Here is a 17,404-nt window from a genome sequence, read left to right on the forward strand (position 1 = left end):
TTCCCCCATCAATAATCAAGGAACATAACTTGTTGTTGATAAGACATCGGGTGTGAAAAATATTTTCTCTTTGAGTATCATTCAAAGATTTTGGAATTGTGCCCAACATACGTCTTACCATCAATAAGTCACCTTCACAAGGACTTTCACTCTCATTTTCACTTGATGGTCTAGAAGGTGAAGAATGCCTAGGTGAATTGGAATCATGCTCACTAACTACAATGCCTTCATGCATGTACATACTTCGTTTAGAAGGGCAATTAGCAGCAATGTGACCATATCCCAAACATTTAAAACACTTTTGACTAGACGATTTAATTGGGGATTTAGGCCTAGAAGTAGATGGCGTAGGATCCTTGGGTTTGAAAGAAGAATCTTTGGAAGGATGTTTAGAAAAAGAATTTTTGTTTCTCCAAGACTTGGAGTAGTATCCATCATTGGAAGCATTTTTGAAAGAGTTTTTCTTAGCAAGTTGGGCTTCCACCTTCATTGCAAGATGAACTAAAGAGCCCAATGATGAATACTCTTGTAACTCAACAATGTCTTGAATATCCTTCCTAAGACCACTCACAAACCTAGCAATCATAGCTTCCTCACTTTCCTCTAATTCAATTTTAAGCACAAGCGTTTCTAGCTCTTTATAATATTCATCCACATTTAGCGTGCCTTGTTGAAACCGTTGGAGTCTCAACATGAGGTCTTTCCTAAAATGTGGGGGCACAAATCTAGCGCGCATTTGATCCTTTAAAGAGTTCCAAGAGTCCACGGGAGGACCCTTGTGATAGATAATGTCCTTTACAATTCCATGCCACCATTTCATGGCATAATCACTAAACTCTAGGGTGGCTAGCTTAAGCTTATGCTCATCTTGGATCTCATGGATCTCAAATATTTGTTAATCTAAATATACATTAGGATCACTTGAGCCATTGAAACAAGGAAGCTTGACCGAAGGTAGCCTAGCCTTTGCATCTTGGTAGTAGCCATTGCCATAGTGAGGTCTCTCCCCTTGGTTGTGATGTCTATGTCCAAGGAATTGGGGTGGAGTTCTCCTTCTCCTATGGTCCTCTTCACGGCCTATGTCATTGGAAGAACCTCTTGTTGAAGGTCTATGTGAATGATGCCCATCATGGATAGAAGGAGATGGTCTAGCTTGTTGGACCTCCATCTTTTGCATTTTCTCTTCCAAGCGTCTAATAGTTCTTTGTGCTTCATGTAATTCACCAAGGATTGAAGCTTTGGAAGGAGAATTCTGCTTGTATGATGCATCACTTGAAAATCCAGCCATTTGTAATTAAAAACAGCAAACACACAAAAACAGCAAACAAGTTAAGAAACAAAATTAACAAAAACAGTGAGCTTTGCAATTGAAACTGCCGAAGTGAAATGAGGTAGAAAAAGAGGTCACTCTCAAAGAAAATAATGTTCTTGCACCAATCTGATCTTGAGGCCTTGGAATCCTCAAATGAAAGATGTCAAAGCAAGCACACCAATCTCAAAAGCGACCACCACAAAACCAATGAAACAATAAAGACAAACAAGAAAAGGTATAAGCAAAGAAAGGTAATTGCAAAAGGAAAACTATATGTGAGACAAACTCAAAGAGTAAGAATGAAAGACAATCAAGAAAATAAAGAACTGAATGAGAAAAGTAGGCACACAAAAGAATACTTAAGGAAAAGTTCTAGAGTAGATGAAGAAAACAAAAAATTAGCTACTGGAAAATTTTTTTTTTAAAAGGCAAACTGTGCTTGATATTCACTGATTTAACTGGAATGATGTAGAGCGAACTGGATTATGAAATTTAAACCACAGAAACTTCAAGATGTTAACTCAATAATGGCACTGGAATCAATTAAAAACAGTAAGCCAATTGAGAGAAATAAATTTTTCAAAATCGCTGCCAGATTACCGTATTTTTTTCGGCAGAATTGTACACTTTTTTATTTTATTTATCATTTTTTGTGTACTTCGTATTTTTGAATGATTCTTTTTTCTATTCTTTTCTAACACTTTGAATATCTCAAATCCAGAATTTCAGAATTTTCCAGTAAGTAAATCAATTTCAATAAGGAAAAACAGTAAGCACTTTTTTTTCAGAAACAGAAGAATCCTAATAGGAATAAAAAAAAACAGAATGATGAACTAGCAAAGACATAATAGAAAATGATGTATTGGAACTTGTATAGGTCTAGAATACAAGTATGAACTCAATTCTAAAAAGAAAATGCACAAAGGATCAACATCAATTCAGAAAATTATATGACACCAAAGCAAGAAACAATCAAAACAATAAAAGTACTACTAGAAGTAATGACAAAAATATGGAATAACATGACTAAGACAAAACTTGACATGATTACAAAATTAAAAGACACATCACAAATTTTAACAAGTGAAAGGAAGCTTAAGGTAAACTCTAGGAAGGATAATGCCATTCCAAAAGAGCAACCATACTCATAAGAATTATGAGTGCCATAAACCTTTTCACAAGCACTTGGTGTAAAAGAAAAACAGCAAGAAAACTCAATTAAAATTCTAAAACAAAAACTTAAATTGCAAGAAAATTAAAGAGCTCTTGAAATTAAAGTGCACACAACTCAACAATTAAACAAGAATGAACCTAAGACTCATGATACCACATGATGTGATTCCACTAGCCATATAGAGAAAGGTTCTTGACCTTCTTAGGAATCACCTTGAGTTGGACATTATAGAGGCACTTTTCTTAGAGTTGGATTATTGTTCTAAGACAAGAACTCACCAAAAACTAGTACCAAATCCCAAACTCATTTGGATGAACCAATTGTAGTCAAATTGAACCGAATAAATGAGCAAGAAAAGCAAAGAAACAAGATGAATGGACAGAATTATAAAACTGTCGAACCAAAAACTCATAAAAACAGCAAGAACATCTAACCAAAACTCAAGAACACAAGCTAACACAAACAATAGAAAGAGGAGAAAGGAAGGAGAGAAGAAATGCTCATGAAGATGGAAGGAGGATGGATGATCTCGCCACTAGAAGTGTGGAATGCTCCTAGATGAGAGTGATGCCGCCACTTGAGGACTCCATTGATCCATCAAGATAAGACTAGAGAAGAAGGCTCAAAGCTCTCCAAAGTTCACTCAAAATTTGAGTAGAGTTTTCTTAGATTAATTCCAATTTGAAAAATACAAAGAGAGCACCTCTATTTATAGCCTAAGGTGCTGAAAAACAAAGCTAAGAGAATTCAAAAACTCCCTCCCAAAAACCTTCTAGAATTTGCGCCTAAAACAAAGCATGAGGAAGGTGTGACCTCTTCCTTCACTTTGGCACCTCCTTTTCTACTCCTACACCTATCTACTAACACACCCCCCTTAAGACTCCTAACTAAAGACTAAAAGATGCTTTAACAATAGAGGTTTCTAATGTTTCCCTCTAAGCACCTTTCTAAACAATATTTATTTAATACTTGGCCTTGCCCTTCATGGGATGGACTTTGGGCTTTTGTGGGCTTTGGCCTTCTTGGGCTTGGGCTTGGGCTTTATCTTTTGCAAAGATTAACAAGAAAAACTTTAAATGTGAAGGCGAATGATCTTGTTCTTCATTATAAAAAGCCACCTTTAGTTGATTCTCATCACTTTTGGAAGGAATTAATCGCAGAACGAATTTTGAAGGGACATGGCCAGATGACCTAATTTGTAGTGGACTGGTTCAGGCCCAATTGAGAACAAAAAGTTGGGTAAGGGAAACCCTAGGGCTTGGCCCATATGACGACGTGACGGAACACGCTGGGAACGTGGTGGCCGGTGGCGTGACACATTTGGTGGGTCTCGGTGGCAACGTAACCAGAGGGGACGACAACAACATAACAAGAGGGGATGGCGACGAGGTGGTGGAGGCGGTTTGGGAGTCGATTCTTTCGCGGGCTTCCCTATGACGCCAAGAGAGGGGTGTGACGACGACGAGGGAGTTGTGGCGGGCTGCGATGCTACAAGTTTTGGGCAAGGTATGTGTGGGGTTGAAGGTGAGACAACAACCGTTGCGGAGAAGATGAGCATTTTAGGGTCCGTGCGGAAAGGCGAGAAGGCAGTTTTCGGCAGGTCTACTGCGGTTTTTTCTCCTCCTATGGTCAAGGTGAGTGGGTTGAATTCCCTCTTTGCTAGTTGCCCAGTGGGGAGGATGTTGGCCAACATTGGTGAAATGGAGGGAATTACGTACCCGTTGAAAGATGGAAGTCTACCAGTGGTTGAGAGGGTTTCTAAGTTCGTTTCGTCAAGCGAGCTAAGGTCAGAGATCTTCATCTCAGACAGTGCTGTTAGAAATGGTAATAATTTGGTTTGGATGAAAAATGATTGCGGAGAAGCCAGGAAAATGTGTAACACTGGTAAGGAGATGGGTTTCACTTTGTTAGGGGAAGAAGAAGTTGTTTTAAACATGCTTCGTTCTATAGAAGACTGGAACAACAGGAGTAGACAAGCGGAGATTTGTGTTTCTGATGATGAATCTAATTAGTATGAATATAAGGGGGTTAGGAGGAAACACTAAAAGAAAATATTTAAGTGATTTGATTCAAAGCGATGAGGTTGGAATTATTTGCTTACAGGAGACAAAGTGCTCTGAGTTTGGTAAGTAAAGTTGCTACCATTTGTGGGATTCTAACGAAATTGATTGGGTTGAAATCGGGGCCATTAATTCTGCAGGAGTTATTATCACTATGTGAAGAAGAAATAGTTTCAATTTGACAAGCTCTTTCAATTCGTTCTCAATAGGTCGATCTTTGATCATTGTGTCCTAGTGCTTAGAGTTTCTTTGGTGGTTTAAAGGTCAAAACCCTTTAGGAGTTTGGATCTGTGGCAAAGAGATGGAAGGTTTTTAGCTTTCGTTCGTAGTAAATGGCAGAATTATGAGGGGTACGACGAAGGATTGTATATATTAAAAGAAAAACTAAAAAAGTTAAAACTAGATCTAGAAATATGGAATAAAGAGGTCTTCAAGAATGTTAATCAAACAGGGGAAATTTTACAAAGGAAAATACAAGAGCTAGATGCAGGAGTTGATGAGGACGATTTAGACTAGTTTGGGAGGAAGGAGAGGAGAATCCTGTTAGTCGAACAAAGTCGAAATTTCTTCAAACAGGAAGTAGTTATGTGTAAAAAAGCATGCACAAAGTGGTTAAAACAAGGAGATCTAAATACTAAATTCTTCCATTCGTCTGTGAAGTGGAGGAGAATAAGGAACGGGATCAACTGGGTACGATGATAAGGAGAAGGTTATGGCTAAGGTTAGAGAGTTCTTTAAAGTCATATTTGATGGGATGTCTGAGTCTCATGTTAGGTTGGATGATGTTTGTTTCAACTCCATTTCTGATGAAGATAATGCGTTGCTGGTCGAAGTTGTTTCTGATGAGAAAGTTAAGGATATAGTTTGGAGTTGTGATAGCTCGAAGACCTGGTCTAGACGGTTTCAATTTTAGCTTCATTAAATTTTGCTGGGAGTGCCTTAAGGATGATTTCATTTCGGCAGTAAAAGATTTTCTGGTCAACGAAAAGTGGCCTACAGGGTCAAATGTTTCGTTTACTTGTCAGATCCCTAAGACAAATAATCCGCAACAACTTAGAGATTTCGGACCCATCTCACTGGTAGGGTGCGTGTATAAAATCATCTCGAAGATTTTGGCTATTAGGCTGAAAAAGATGATTAATAAAGTCATTGATGCTAGGCAATCTTCTTTTCTTGAAGGAAGTGGGCTTATGGATGGTGTTCTAGTGGCTAATGAAGTCTTAGATGAGATGAAAAGGAAGAAAAAAAGTTGTGTTTTCTTCAAGGTGGACTACGAAAAGGCTAATGACTTCGTGATGAGGGATTTCATTTATTATATGTTAGGCAGATTTGGTTTCTGCGAAAAGTGGATCTCCTGGATTAAAGCTTGCTTTGAATCAGCGTTAGTTTCAGTTCTCATAAATGGGATCCCTAGTAAGGAGTTTATTCCAAAAAAGGGTTTGAGACAATGGGACCCTCTTGCACCGTTCTTGTTTCTTATAGTGATTGAAGGTTTAGTTGGGGTGTCTAGAACCGCGATTGAGAAAGAATTGGTGGAGAGTTTGGAGATTGACAAAAATTAGATTAAGGTAAACATGCTTCAGTACGCAGATGACACCTTGTTCTTCGGTAAAACAAGTATTAAAAGCGTGTATCACATAAAGGTCATTCTGAATTGTTTTGAGTTGGCTTCTAGTCTTAAGGTGAATTTTGAAGATGATTATCTTTAGTTAAAGTTATTAAATTAATATAATTTTAAAATAATTATTTTTCTCTTTATATTTTAAAAAATATATAAAATATTAATTCATTCTTTAATTTTATTTATAAAAATATTTATTTGTGTCCTACTTATTTCTGATCTTAATATAGAATCAAGCTTACATAGTTGTTTAATAAGAACATTTTGTTGATTGAAGCGTTTAAATATTTTAAAGTTATGATTGTTTAAATTGATATTTTTATATTAAAAAATTTAATTATCAAAAAAATGTCAAAGACAAAACAAGATAATTAATACTTTTTTAAATTATTATGTGAATAAAAAATTTAATTATTATACCGAATACTCCACATAATAATAATTAATCCTCCAAAAATTTTATGAATAAAATTTTAATTATTGAAAAAGTTGAAGACATAACTAATAACTTCAAAATTATTTGTAAGAGATTATTTTTTTTAGTTTTAAAATTTCAATACTCTTTGTAAATTATATTATTCAAAGTCTAAGATATTGTGAGAAAGTATATTTGATACAAATTATGTAATAAGTAAGAATAATGTAAATTATACATTATTATTGTGTGAACTTTATTTAGAGAAAAATATTTCACAAAACATACTTTTATTATATTTGAATTATTTTTAAATGATTGAACATTAAATATAAGATTATGTTTATATTCATATATATGTAACATCCCAAAAAATACATCTAACTATTACAATACAAGTTCTACCGATTTCTATACAAACTTGGAGTTTTTCAAAATATTAATTCTATTGCAAGATTATAACTTATACAAATACAAATATTAACAATATAAGGTTCAAAAGTACATCTTAAAGCCCTCCAGACCCTTTGACACCTCTATGATCATCTGCTTGTGTATGTAGTACATTCATCGCAGTTCAAACACAACAAGAAAAGCAAGGGTAAGCTAATGAAAATGAATTTCATAACATATCTAATTCATGCAAAAAGAACCAATCAAACTAATCATTTATAAACATTTCTTTAAATGTTGTCATATAAAATTTCAATACCAATTCCATCATTCATATAGACCACACATGGATCTATTTTCAATCACAATCATTGGATTTCATTTCAATCTCACTTACTACACATGAATCCATTGTCCAGAAGACTCATTAAGTACGCCTCTACCAGCGACTAACACCTGATCCAAAGATTACCCGCGAATCCAAGAGAAAGGATTAGGGTAAGTTCAAACATCCAATACCGAGTGTGTACAACGGGACTCGGTGTGTATGAACTCCCTTTCATCTTTTCACCACCTGATATCTTAGTCTATATGACTTAGATCATCAGTGAAACTAGATGATCTTTGTTAAACATAGACTTTTCATACTTAATGCCATCAAACAACAACTCATACATTATCCCAAATGTATGACATCAATTTCATACAATTTTCATCATTCATATATAATACATATCATTCAATCACATAACATTTAAAAATGCATACCCTTCATGAACTTTTCCAACATAAAAAACAATATTTAACTTTCAAACTATCAAAATATAATATTTATACATGTTCACACAACATAAAGTCAAACAATTTTATTAACTAACATCCCTGCAAGAGAAATTGAAACTTGGGACAACGTCTCATCTACATTCAGATCTTCTAGCCTAGGGTACCATTGAAAGTTAAAGTTAACTTCCCTTACCTGAAAGTTCCACTGATGGAAATTCTACCTCAAACAGGAAAATCCCAAAATTTAGGAGCCTATAGCAAGTTATCCAAATATTACCAAATTATTTTAGTATATGGTAAAACAAGTTGAGAGGAACACTTTTTTCAACTGCCCCCGTCAAGATTGATGACTAAATCATAGAGAAAAATAGATTTAGAATAAAAGTGAACTTACTCTATTTGAAAATCTGATTGGGTAGAAATATAGTCTGACTCCTCAACTACTGCAGGTGTGATCAGATTTTGACATAGATGAGTTATGGAAGAGAAAATGAAAAGAGAATGGAGAGGGAGAGAAATGGAGAGAGAGGAAAAAAAGGAAGAAGTGAAAAGGGGGACTAGTACGACCTTACTATGTACATATTTTAAATAATTTATTTTTTAATTTTATTATATTTAAACAATTTTCTAATATATTTTTGAATAACTACTTTTAAAATTTATTTTAAATAATAAAATATGAAATATGCATATTTATAATTTATTTAGATATAAAAATTTAACATAAAAATGGTTATCTTTTACTTCTATCGTATTTAAATATAAATACATATTTTAATTATATATATATATATATATTATCTAATACCTAAGTCGTTAGTATTTGTAAAATAATTACTTACGCAAACAAAATTTATGATTATGGAGTAAACTTCAAATAAAACTCACATGCGAATTGGATGATAAGATATATCTAGGCAAAACAAAATTAAGAGTAATAAATGTTAATAATAAATGATGTTACTCATTCATCATGCCCCTCAATGTTGTGAATGTTTTGCTTATGTTATTAATTCCTTTTGCGATAAAAAAAATGTTATTACTTCAAAGCCTCCTTCTATCACCTCATTTTTCAGACAACAAAACAATAGTCAAATATAATAAAATCACACCCACTTAACAATCCAGTTTAATAATATATATTAAAATTTTAAATTAAAAAATAAAACAAATATTATTAGGATTTTATTATTGAGGGATATCACGTGAGTATTTTTTTATTTGATGAGTGTTAAATATCATCACCCATATAACAATGCTAAAGTAGTCATCAGTTAAATATAAACAATTAAAGTGCGGAAATGATAGATAACTTTATTATAATGAACTGAATAAAGTTCGTATTCTTCATGAGTTACTCATTTTGACTATTCCAAAAGCCAGTAAATGTATTATTTATTTTTCTCATTTTTAAAGAGTTGTATATTAAATTTCTGTGTATCTTTAGGTAGTAAAAATGGTGGATATAATATGTATAAAGTTGTGGATGATCTCACTTAAATTTTCTTATGCTTATTCAATAACTAGTTCTATAGTTTGGAAATGGTGGAGGTACTTCATTGGTGGCAATGGCGACTAAGGAGAAGGACGTTGAAGCTTCCACTTTCTTTTTCCACATTTTACAAAAGAAAATTAACCCCTAGAATTAGTAACCAAATACAATACTCCAACCCTCAAGATATCCCTAGATCATTATATTTCACATTTAAAATTTCATTCACAATGATATGGTACAAATAAAAAAATAAAAAATAAAAAAGGCTCAAACATGGTGGTGACATATTTAAAACAACATTGTATAAAATACATCTAGGTTACTTTTGAATTGTTAATTTAAAAGTTATTTTGAATTGAATGCGTAAAAAAGTTGAATTGTATTGTAATAATTTAGAATATTAAAAGACGACATTGAAATTAGTGAAACTCTTTGGATACAGTTTTCAGGACTTGGTAACCTTACTTACCCTCATCTTCCAAGTATTTTCTGGTACGAGAGTTTGTGATGAGGTTGAATTCTTATAAGTCATCGACCAAAAAACTACATATTAACATCTCCACTGTTCTAGTTTTCTCGTAATTCAATCCATGGCTTCCTTAACCCTCCTTATACCAACACTTATCTGTCTTCAATTTCATCTTCTTTCTTTAGCTTTTGCAGACATTGATATTAGTTCCCAAATTTCCACCGATGACAATGATGTGTGGCGTTCTCCATCAGGTCATTTTGCCTTTGGGTTTCGCTCATTGGATAATAACACTGATCTCAATAAGAACCTGTTCATGCTTGCCATATGGTACGACATGATACCCGACAAGACCGTTGTTTGGAGTGCAAAAACAGACAACAAACTTGCAACAGCACCAACGGGATCACATGTTCGGATCACATCAGCGGGGCTAACACTGGCAGGTCCCAAAGGAGATTCCATATGGACATCAAACTTGGAAGGTGTTATTGTCTCCGTAGGATCTATGCTTGACACTGGCAACTTTGTTCTACTCAATCAGAACTCTGAAAAGCTGTGGCAAAGCTTTGAGAACCCCACAGACACGTTGTTGCCTAACCAATCTCTCCAACTCGGAGGCATGCTAACTTCTCGATTGACAGACACCAATTACACAAGTGGAAGGTTCCAACTTTATTTCAAGGATGGTAATGTGTTACTGAGTCCTCTTGCATGGCCTTCTCCACTGAAATACAACTCTTATTATGTGTTGGATGCCTCTGGTGCTGCTTCAACATTAGTGTTCAATGAGTCTGGGGATATCTATGTAAACACCACAAATGGGACTACAATCCAACCTCAAGGTTCGCAATGGAATAGCTCCGATCTCGATCCTGAGGTGAATTACTACAGAGCAACGCTTGACTTCAGTGGAGTTTTCACGCAGTATTATCATCCACGGAACAGCGCTGCTCAACCAGGGTGGAGAATCATGAGGTATGTTCCCGACAACATTTGCAATGCAATATCTTATCAGTATGGTAGCGGTTCCTGTGGCTATAATAGCTACTGCTCCATGGAAAATCATAGGCCTACCTGCAAATGCCCTTATGGGTATTCGCTGTTGGATCCAAGTAAACAATTTGGTGGATGCCAACCCAATTTCACCCTCGCTTGTGGAGCCGATGTTCAAACACCGCCAGAGGAACTATATGAAATGCATGCCGCTCAAGATTTTAATTTTCCAGAGGGGGATTATGAAAGGATACAACCTTACTCTAGCCAGGAATGCCAGCAATTTTGCTTGCAAGATTGCATGTGTGCTATGGTCGTTTCAGGAGGCGACACTTGTTGGCTGAAGAGATTTCCCCTTGGTAACGGTAGAGAAGAACCAGTCCATGATCTACATTTTGTCTATATCAAAACAAGAATTATTCGTGACTTTTATCCAGACGAGGAACTTTCCCCTGCTCCGGATTCAAAGAAAGAATACAACGGTAAGTTGTTTCTTTTGGGTCCCCTACTTGGTTCTCTTGTCCTCAACAGTATTCTCATTGCTACAGTTGCTTTGTTTGTTCTCATGAAGAAAAAGGCGAATAGGGTTTCCACAGCTGCCATTAGTCCTTTGGAAACAAATTTGCATTCATTTACTTATGAAAAATTGGAAAAGGCGACACAGAATTTTAAGGAGGAAATAGGTAGAGGTTCTTATGGCCTTGTTTACAAAGGGCAACTAGAAGCAGGTTCTTGTCATCTGGTTGCTGTGAAGAGATTGGACAGATTGGCACAAGAACGAGAGAAAGAATTTAGGACTGAATTGAGTTCCATTGGTAGAACCTGCCACAAAAATCTGGTCAGGTTGATTGGATTTTGTGACGAGGGAATGAATAGAATATTGGTGTACGAGTTCATGAGCAATGGTAATCTTGCAGACATCCTGTTTGGACAACCCAAGCCCAAATGGAATGTAAGGGTTGGATTTGCTCTGGGGATCGCAAGAGGGTTGGTGTACTTGCACGAAGAGTGTGACACTCCTATTATTCATTGTGATATAAAACCTCAAAATATACTGATAGATGAGTATTTGAATCCAAAGATATCTGACTTTGGGCTGGCCAAGTTGTTGTTGTCTGACCAAAGTAGAACCACCACTATGATCCGAGGAACCCGAGGATATGTGGCTCCTGAATGGTTCAAGAATGTTGCTGTGACGGTTAAAGTGGATGTTTACAGCTTTGGGGTAATGTTGTTGGAAATAATTTGCAGCAGAAGAAGTGTGTTGATGATGGAGCCAGGGGAAGAAGAGAAGGCATTGCTGACAGATTGGGCTTGTGATTGCTTTATGGAAGGGAAAACAGATGTTCTGGTGGAGAATGATGAAGAGGCCTTATCTGACTATGTGAGGCTACAAAAATGGATAAAAATAGCAATATGGTGCATTCATGAGCAACCTGAAATGAGACCAACAATGGGGATGGTCATGCAAATGTTAGAAGGCTTTGTTGAAGTCCCTAACCCACCATCTCCTTTTCTCATACGTTCCATGCCTTAACTAAACAAATTGTAGGGGAAAAGGTGATCTTGCGCAGTTGTATGATAAAGGTTTTTCAGTTCTTCGACTGTCATGAAATGTTTGAAGCGAAAGATCAGTGTTTCCTCGTTGGAACCTCATTCTAGCAAGTTACCGTAACGACCAAATCCACTCATGGCATGAATTCCCCAAGTCCAAGCATGACATGTAATTAGTTTCAAAATTTAGTTTCAATACTTGTTAACCTGAGGGTTATATCCTCTTTCTAACTTTTGTATATAAATGACACCTTACACCTTTAAGAGTCACATTCTATATTTCTCAACTCTCTCTTATTTTTTATGAGTGCAAACCTTATCTCATAAGCTGATTTTATTGGATTGAGTTAGACTTAAAGTTCATTTTGTAATATATTCAAAGACAAAACATTTTGAGTTGAACCTACATTTTGTTCATTATCATACAAAGGCACCATTAATCTTCTTCATCTTCTTGCACGCTTTCAAGTTGCAGACTCTCTCAGAAGGTTTAAGTTGGTCTTCCTAGAATTTTTTTTGAGAGAATTTATTTAGTCTAGAAATGAGCAAAGATGGATGGAAAATAATTAATATTAACTTGGATGGAGGAAAACAAGTTTTAGAAAATGTAGAGACTATAGATTTTTTTCTTCCATTTTTTTATTAAATTTTTTCTTATTTTTTCAACCATTCACACTACTTTTCATTTTATTTCTGATATAGTTTTACTCTGTCAACTTACTTTTTTTTATTTTACTATTTTCTCTTATCTACTAAACACGGTAAATCACAATTTTCATTATTATTTACTGAAAAGTATAGGAGACTAAACCCATGATTGAGTCATGATAAATTGAACATACTTTTGTTTCATGGCTGTTTGTTTCATGTAATTTGATGTTTTGTTTGATTATGATGGATAAATACTTTTAGGACTAGGTTCACACTGTAATTTTTTTACACTCCCATTTGCCAACCACTAATATTAATATTTTATTTTAAAATTGTATTTATATTTATTTATTAATTAAATATAATATTTTATTATTAAAAAGGGTTGTGGAATAGAAGAGTGAGAGAAAAAAAAGTGTGAAACTTGTATTTTCCATACTATACTTTTAAATCTAAAGTTGAATTTAAAAGCTTAAACATAACGTGTCGGAATCTCGAAAGAAGAATTAGTTTGTGTCAGGTGTGGAATGTAATAAAACAAATTGAGTTGTTTTACTTTTGACATTATTTTAAAAAAAAAATGCCATAGTAGCCCTCGTCTGGTGTGCCTTTAGCAAATATCTGCTCATAATATTACATTGCGTAGCATTTTTTATTTTTAAATTTGAGATTGAACTCAAAAGATATATGAAATATTAAAGTTTGAAAAAATTTGGTGAGATATTTGAATTAATTTTTTTATTTTTATTAAATTGATTAAACAATTATGATTGTTTATTGAAAATTGTTTTTGTTGAAGATGAGAGTTATGGATATAGTATTAAATAGTGATAAATATTAGATTATATTATAACAACTCAAAATTTGGATGTGATAGGTTCAGTTTGAAAATTCATTATTTTGTTTATGATTGTATGGTTGTGTCTAATATGGTTAATTGTGATTGTATTAATATAATTTTTGAAATTATGTTAGTTGATGTTGTCTAATTTGAGAAAGTAAGTGTAATGAAAGTAAGTGTAATGAATTTGTTTTAGTAATTGTGAATACTTGAATATGGAGATTTAACTTGGTTGAAGAAACTTGGATCAACTCTCAATTTATTTTACTTTTGAATTTTTTTAGAATTGATCAATAATTAATTTTGTATGATAAAAATTGGTTAAGTTGGTGTGAAGGTGAAATAATGTTGTTAGTTTTTAAAGTTAAGCATTTGAATATTATTTTTCATTTTACATATGAAGATATGTAACCTATTATTATGCAAGATAACAATTATGTGAGGACAGAAAAAAAACAATCAACATGTACTCAATAGAAAAATAACAACTTTTTGACACTTAATAAAACAAATTGTTTTAATAAAAAATTAATTAAAATACAAAGCTTAACATTTACTTCAGTCTATTTAAAATTATAGGTATAAAAAAGATAATTGTTTCCACTAAGCGAGAGACCAAATCTTTGTTTCTTTTTCACTTTCGTAACCTTATATAATGTGTCTCGTAGCTTGCAAGTATTATCAAGGTTCATTAATTTCTATTCACACATTCTTTTCTTGTTAGCTAACTTGTATTTTTGTATCTGTGTTTTTTCTACTACATTGCTGAGACTCCAAGAAAGAATAACAAACAGTGATATTAAATCCTATTTTGATATTAGAAAATAGAACATAAAACAAACTCAACTGTCGTTTCCAATAATAAAGAAAAAAAAAACGAGTATTGTTAAAAAATGTGAAGAAAAATACTCCAAAATCATTTTAGATAAAATAATTTGATTTACATTTAAGTATACACAATATTTATTATTAAAATTGTTTAATAAATTTGACTGATTGTGGGAGTAGATAAGCGTCAATAGAAGATGTGCAAGGACCTAGAAACAATCTTCTTTCTTCCGAAGATGTTGACTTCTCGGTGCGAGTTCTCTATTTGGACTTTCGGCTTAGACTTGGATATGACTTGTAGACTCTCACTTCTCCGGGCTAGGTCAACTGGATCTCTCGGTTCTTGGTCTTAGTCTCCTCTCACAGATGAGTGTGTGTACCTGAAAGGTGCTCCGATGTAAAAGTCAGAATTGTTACTAGTTAATTATCAGATAAATTCACTCTACTTACCTCTTGGGTTGATCACCTATTTATGACACTTTCTTATTGGGCTTAAAACCCAGTTGGACTTTTATTCTTTGAACCTGATCTTCTTTAAACACACCCTTTTATGTTTTAGGTCCTTTAGATGGGTTTTGCCACAATAACTATTTATTTATTTATTTAATTTTCACCTTTCAGCCAACCTTTTGGTTTTCCTATCGGTCCACCTCTCGGCCAACCTCTTGGCTATAGACAATAATACACTAGCCCCCCTAGGCATGAGAAATTTGAAAAGACGAAATGCCTATTAGAAGGAGCGAGAAGACGCATTAAATGCTTACCAGAGTAGAGATTTCTTCGGAATATATTTGATTTTCGCATTGATGAGATTTTGCATATTAAATGCGCCTGTGTAAGAAGAAATTGCATCGTTTTGCGGGTGTTGCTTTTACTGTGCCGCTTGACGTGAAAGTCATCACCATCATGATATTATGATGTTTCGTGTATAAGAGTTTTAAGAACACTATAAATACTTGGTTGAAAATTGTATACCTTATCGCTTTTCTTACTTTTGTATTCTTGCATCCGAGAGATCTAGATGAGTGTTTGATTGAGAGATTTTAGGCAAATATTCTTGAAATGTATTATGTTTTCTTCAAGCTTTGTTTCTGTTTCGGATGAGTTTTCGAGATTTTCAGGCGTGAGTAACAGGGCTACCAGGAACGTGATTTAGATGAATAAGGATATCCATTTGACTGCTTCATCTGCCACCATTTCTGTTGTGAAGAATAAAGCAAGTAGTGATATGAGTTCAAGTGAAGAAATTGTAGATCTTGAAGCTGAAGAAAGAGCCGAGAGGGCAGAAGAAAATTGAAGTCTTCGTTTCGGCTATGATTGGGTTAATCCGAAAGTTCGAGAATATTTTTCTCGGTATCACTATTCTTCAATCCTTCGAAATTTTCTTTCTAAAATTTTGATTTATTCTCCTAATGTTATTGGTATGTATCTTTTTCAATTTTTTCTTTTTTTAACAAGAGAATTTTAACTTTGCTAAATTATGTCTTGACTTTCAGGTTTAATGTCTGCTACTAATCCGTAAGGTCGAGCTTACATTTCAAAGTTGTTTGCCAAATCTGGTCGTTCCACTCCTCAACATGTAAGAGAAGTTCAACATGAAAGAGAGTTTGAAGCCATTCAAACCATTTCTCGAGTTGAAGTTGTGGTTGAGACCGTTGATGTCGGGAACATTACTAATGAATGTGTTAAGAAAAGGAAAAAAGAGAAAAGTGGTAGATGATCATATTCTTCTCCCAAGTACCATCGTCATGCATCCGGAAGCTCCTCCCAACCCCTCCTCGAAACCATTTTCGGTGCTTCATCGTTTTTCAAAATTTGTGCATGACAATCTTGATGGTCCTTCTCGTGAAATGTTTAGAACAACCAATGTTTCTTCTTTGACAAATTCAACAATTGAGCTTGCGGCCCGCTCTTTTCTGATTGCTAAGATGATTAGAGAAAAAATCATGAATGGTATTTCTTCTTCTGAATTCGAAAAAATGAAGAAAAATTTGGTTGAGTTCAGCAATAGTCTTGAATCCACTCTTGAGGCCAATTTATCACTGACCACTCAAATCAAATAGTTTTCGGTTGAACATGAAAGTACAAAAGAATCATTGAAGGATGAAATTGCTAGGTTATCTGCAAAAATGTTGGAACTTCAAAGTGAAAATCAAAGATTGAAGGAAGACTTGTTTGATTTATCTGCTGCTAAGCAAGCTGATACTGAGAAGATTCATCATTTAGATCTTAAGATTAGTTAAGTGAAGAAAAACTTATCCAAAGCCGAGAGCTTTGTTGTTGAACAACACGAATTGGGTTTCTCTAAAGCTCTTCAACAGGCTAAACACTTTAATAAGATCCCCATAGATGAAGGAAACTTTGATGTTGGTAAAGATTTTCACAATGATGAACTTATCTCAGTTGAAGACATTCCTTATGATGAAATGTCGGAAGAAGAGGTTGTGCATGGCAATGAGCATATTAATATTAAGAATGATTTAGCTATAGCTTCTAATTTTTTGTAATGGCTCTAAGTTACTGATAGTTGAATTTTGATGTATTTTGCCATTTTTGTAATGGGGTAACTTTTTAATATAATAGCTTTATCAACATCGACCTTTCAATCTTTTAACCTTTCGGTATATATGGATAAATATATGAAACAAAATGACTAAGTGTTAAAAGTTGTGTCTTATGTTATCTTTATTATTTTTGAACTTATGAAAGTTCTTAACTTGTGATAAAATAACTCTAATCAATTTTAAAATGTGTTTGAAACTTTCGATCTTTCGACCTTGTAGGTTTTCATAATAACTTGTTGAAAATCAAT

The 17,404-nt window shown here is 34.0% G+C and overlaps 1 protein-coding gene across 1 annotated transcript; it reads left to right on the top strand.

Moving 5' to 3' along the window:
- The first annotated feature begins 9,589 nt into the window (after window positions 1–9,589).
- Window positions 9,590–12,533, top strand: LOC137810473 (G-type lectin S-receptor-like serine/threonine-protein kinase LECRK3). Its single transcript, XM_068611740.1, has one exon. The coding sequence runs from the start codon at window positions 9,844–9,846 to the stop codon at window positions 12,253–12,255; it is 2,412 nt and encodes an 803-aa protein (XP_068467841.1). The 5' UTR covers window positions 9,590–9,843; the 3' UTR covers window positions 12,256–12,533.
- The last annotated feature ends 4,871 nt before the right edge of the window (window positions 12,534–17,404 follow it).

The sequence above is a fragment of the Phaseolus vulgaris genome, chromosome 2 (assembly GCF_000499845.2).
Source record: "Phaseolus vulgaris cultivar G19833 chromosome 2, P. vulgaris v2.0, whole genome shotgun sequence".
Taxonomy (NCBI): domain Eukaryota; kingdom Viridiplantae; phylum Streptophyta; class Magnoliopsida; order Fabales; family Fabaceae; genus Phaseolus; species Phaseolus vulgaris.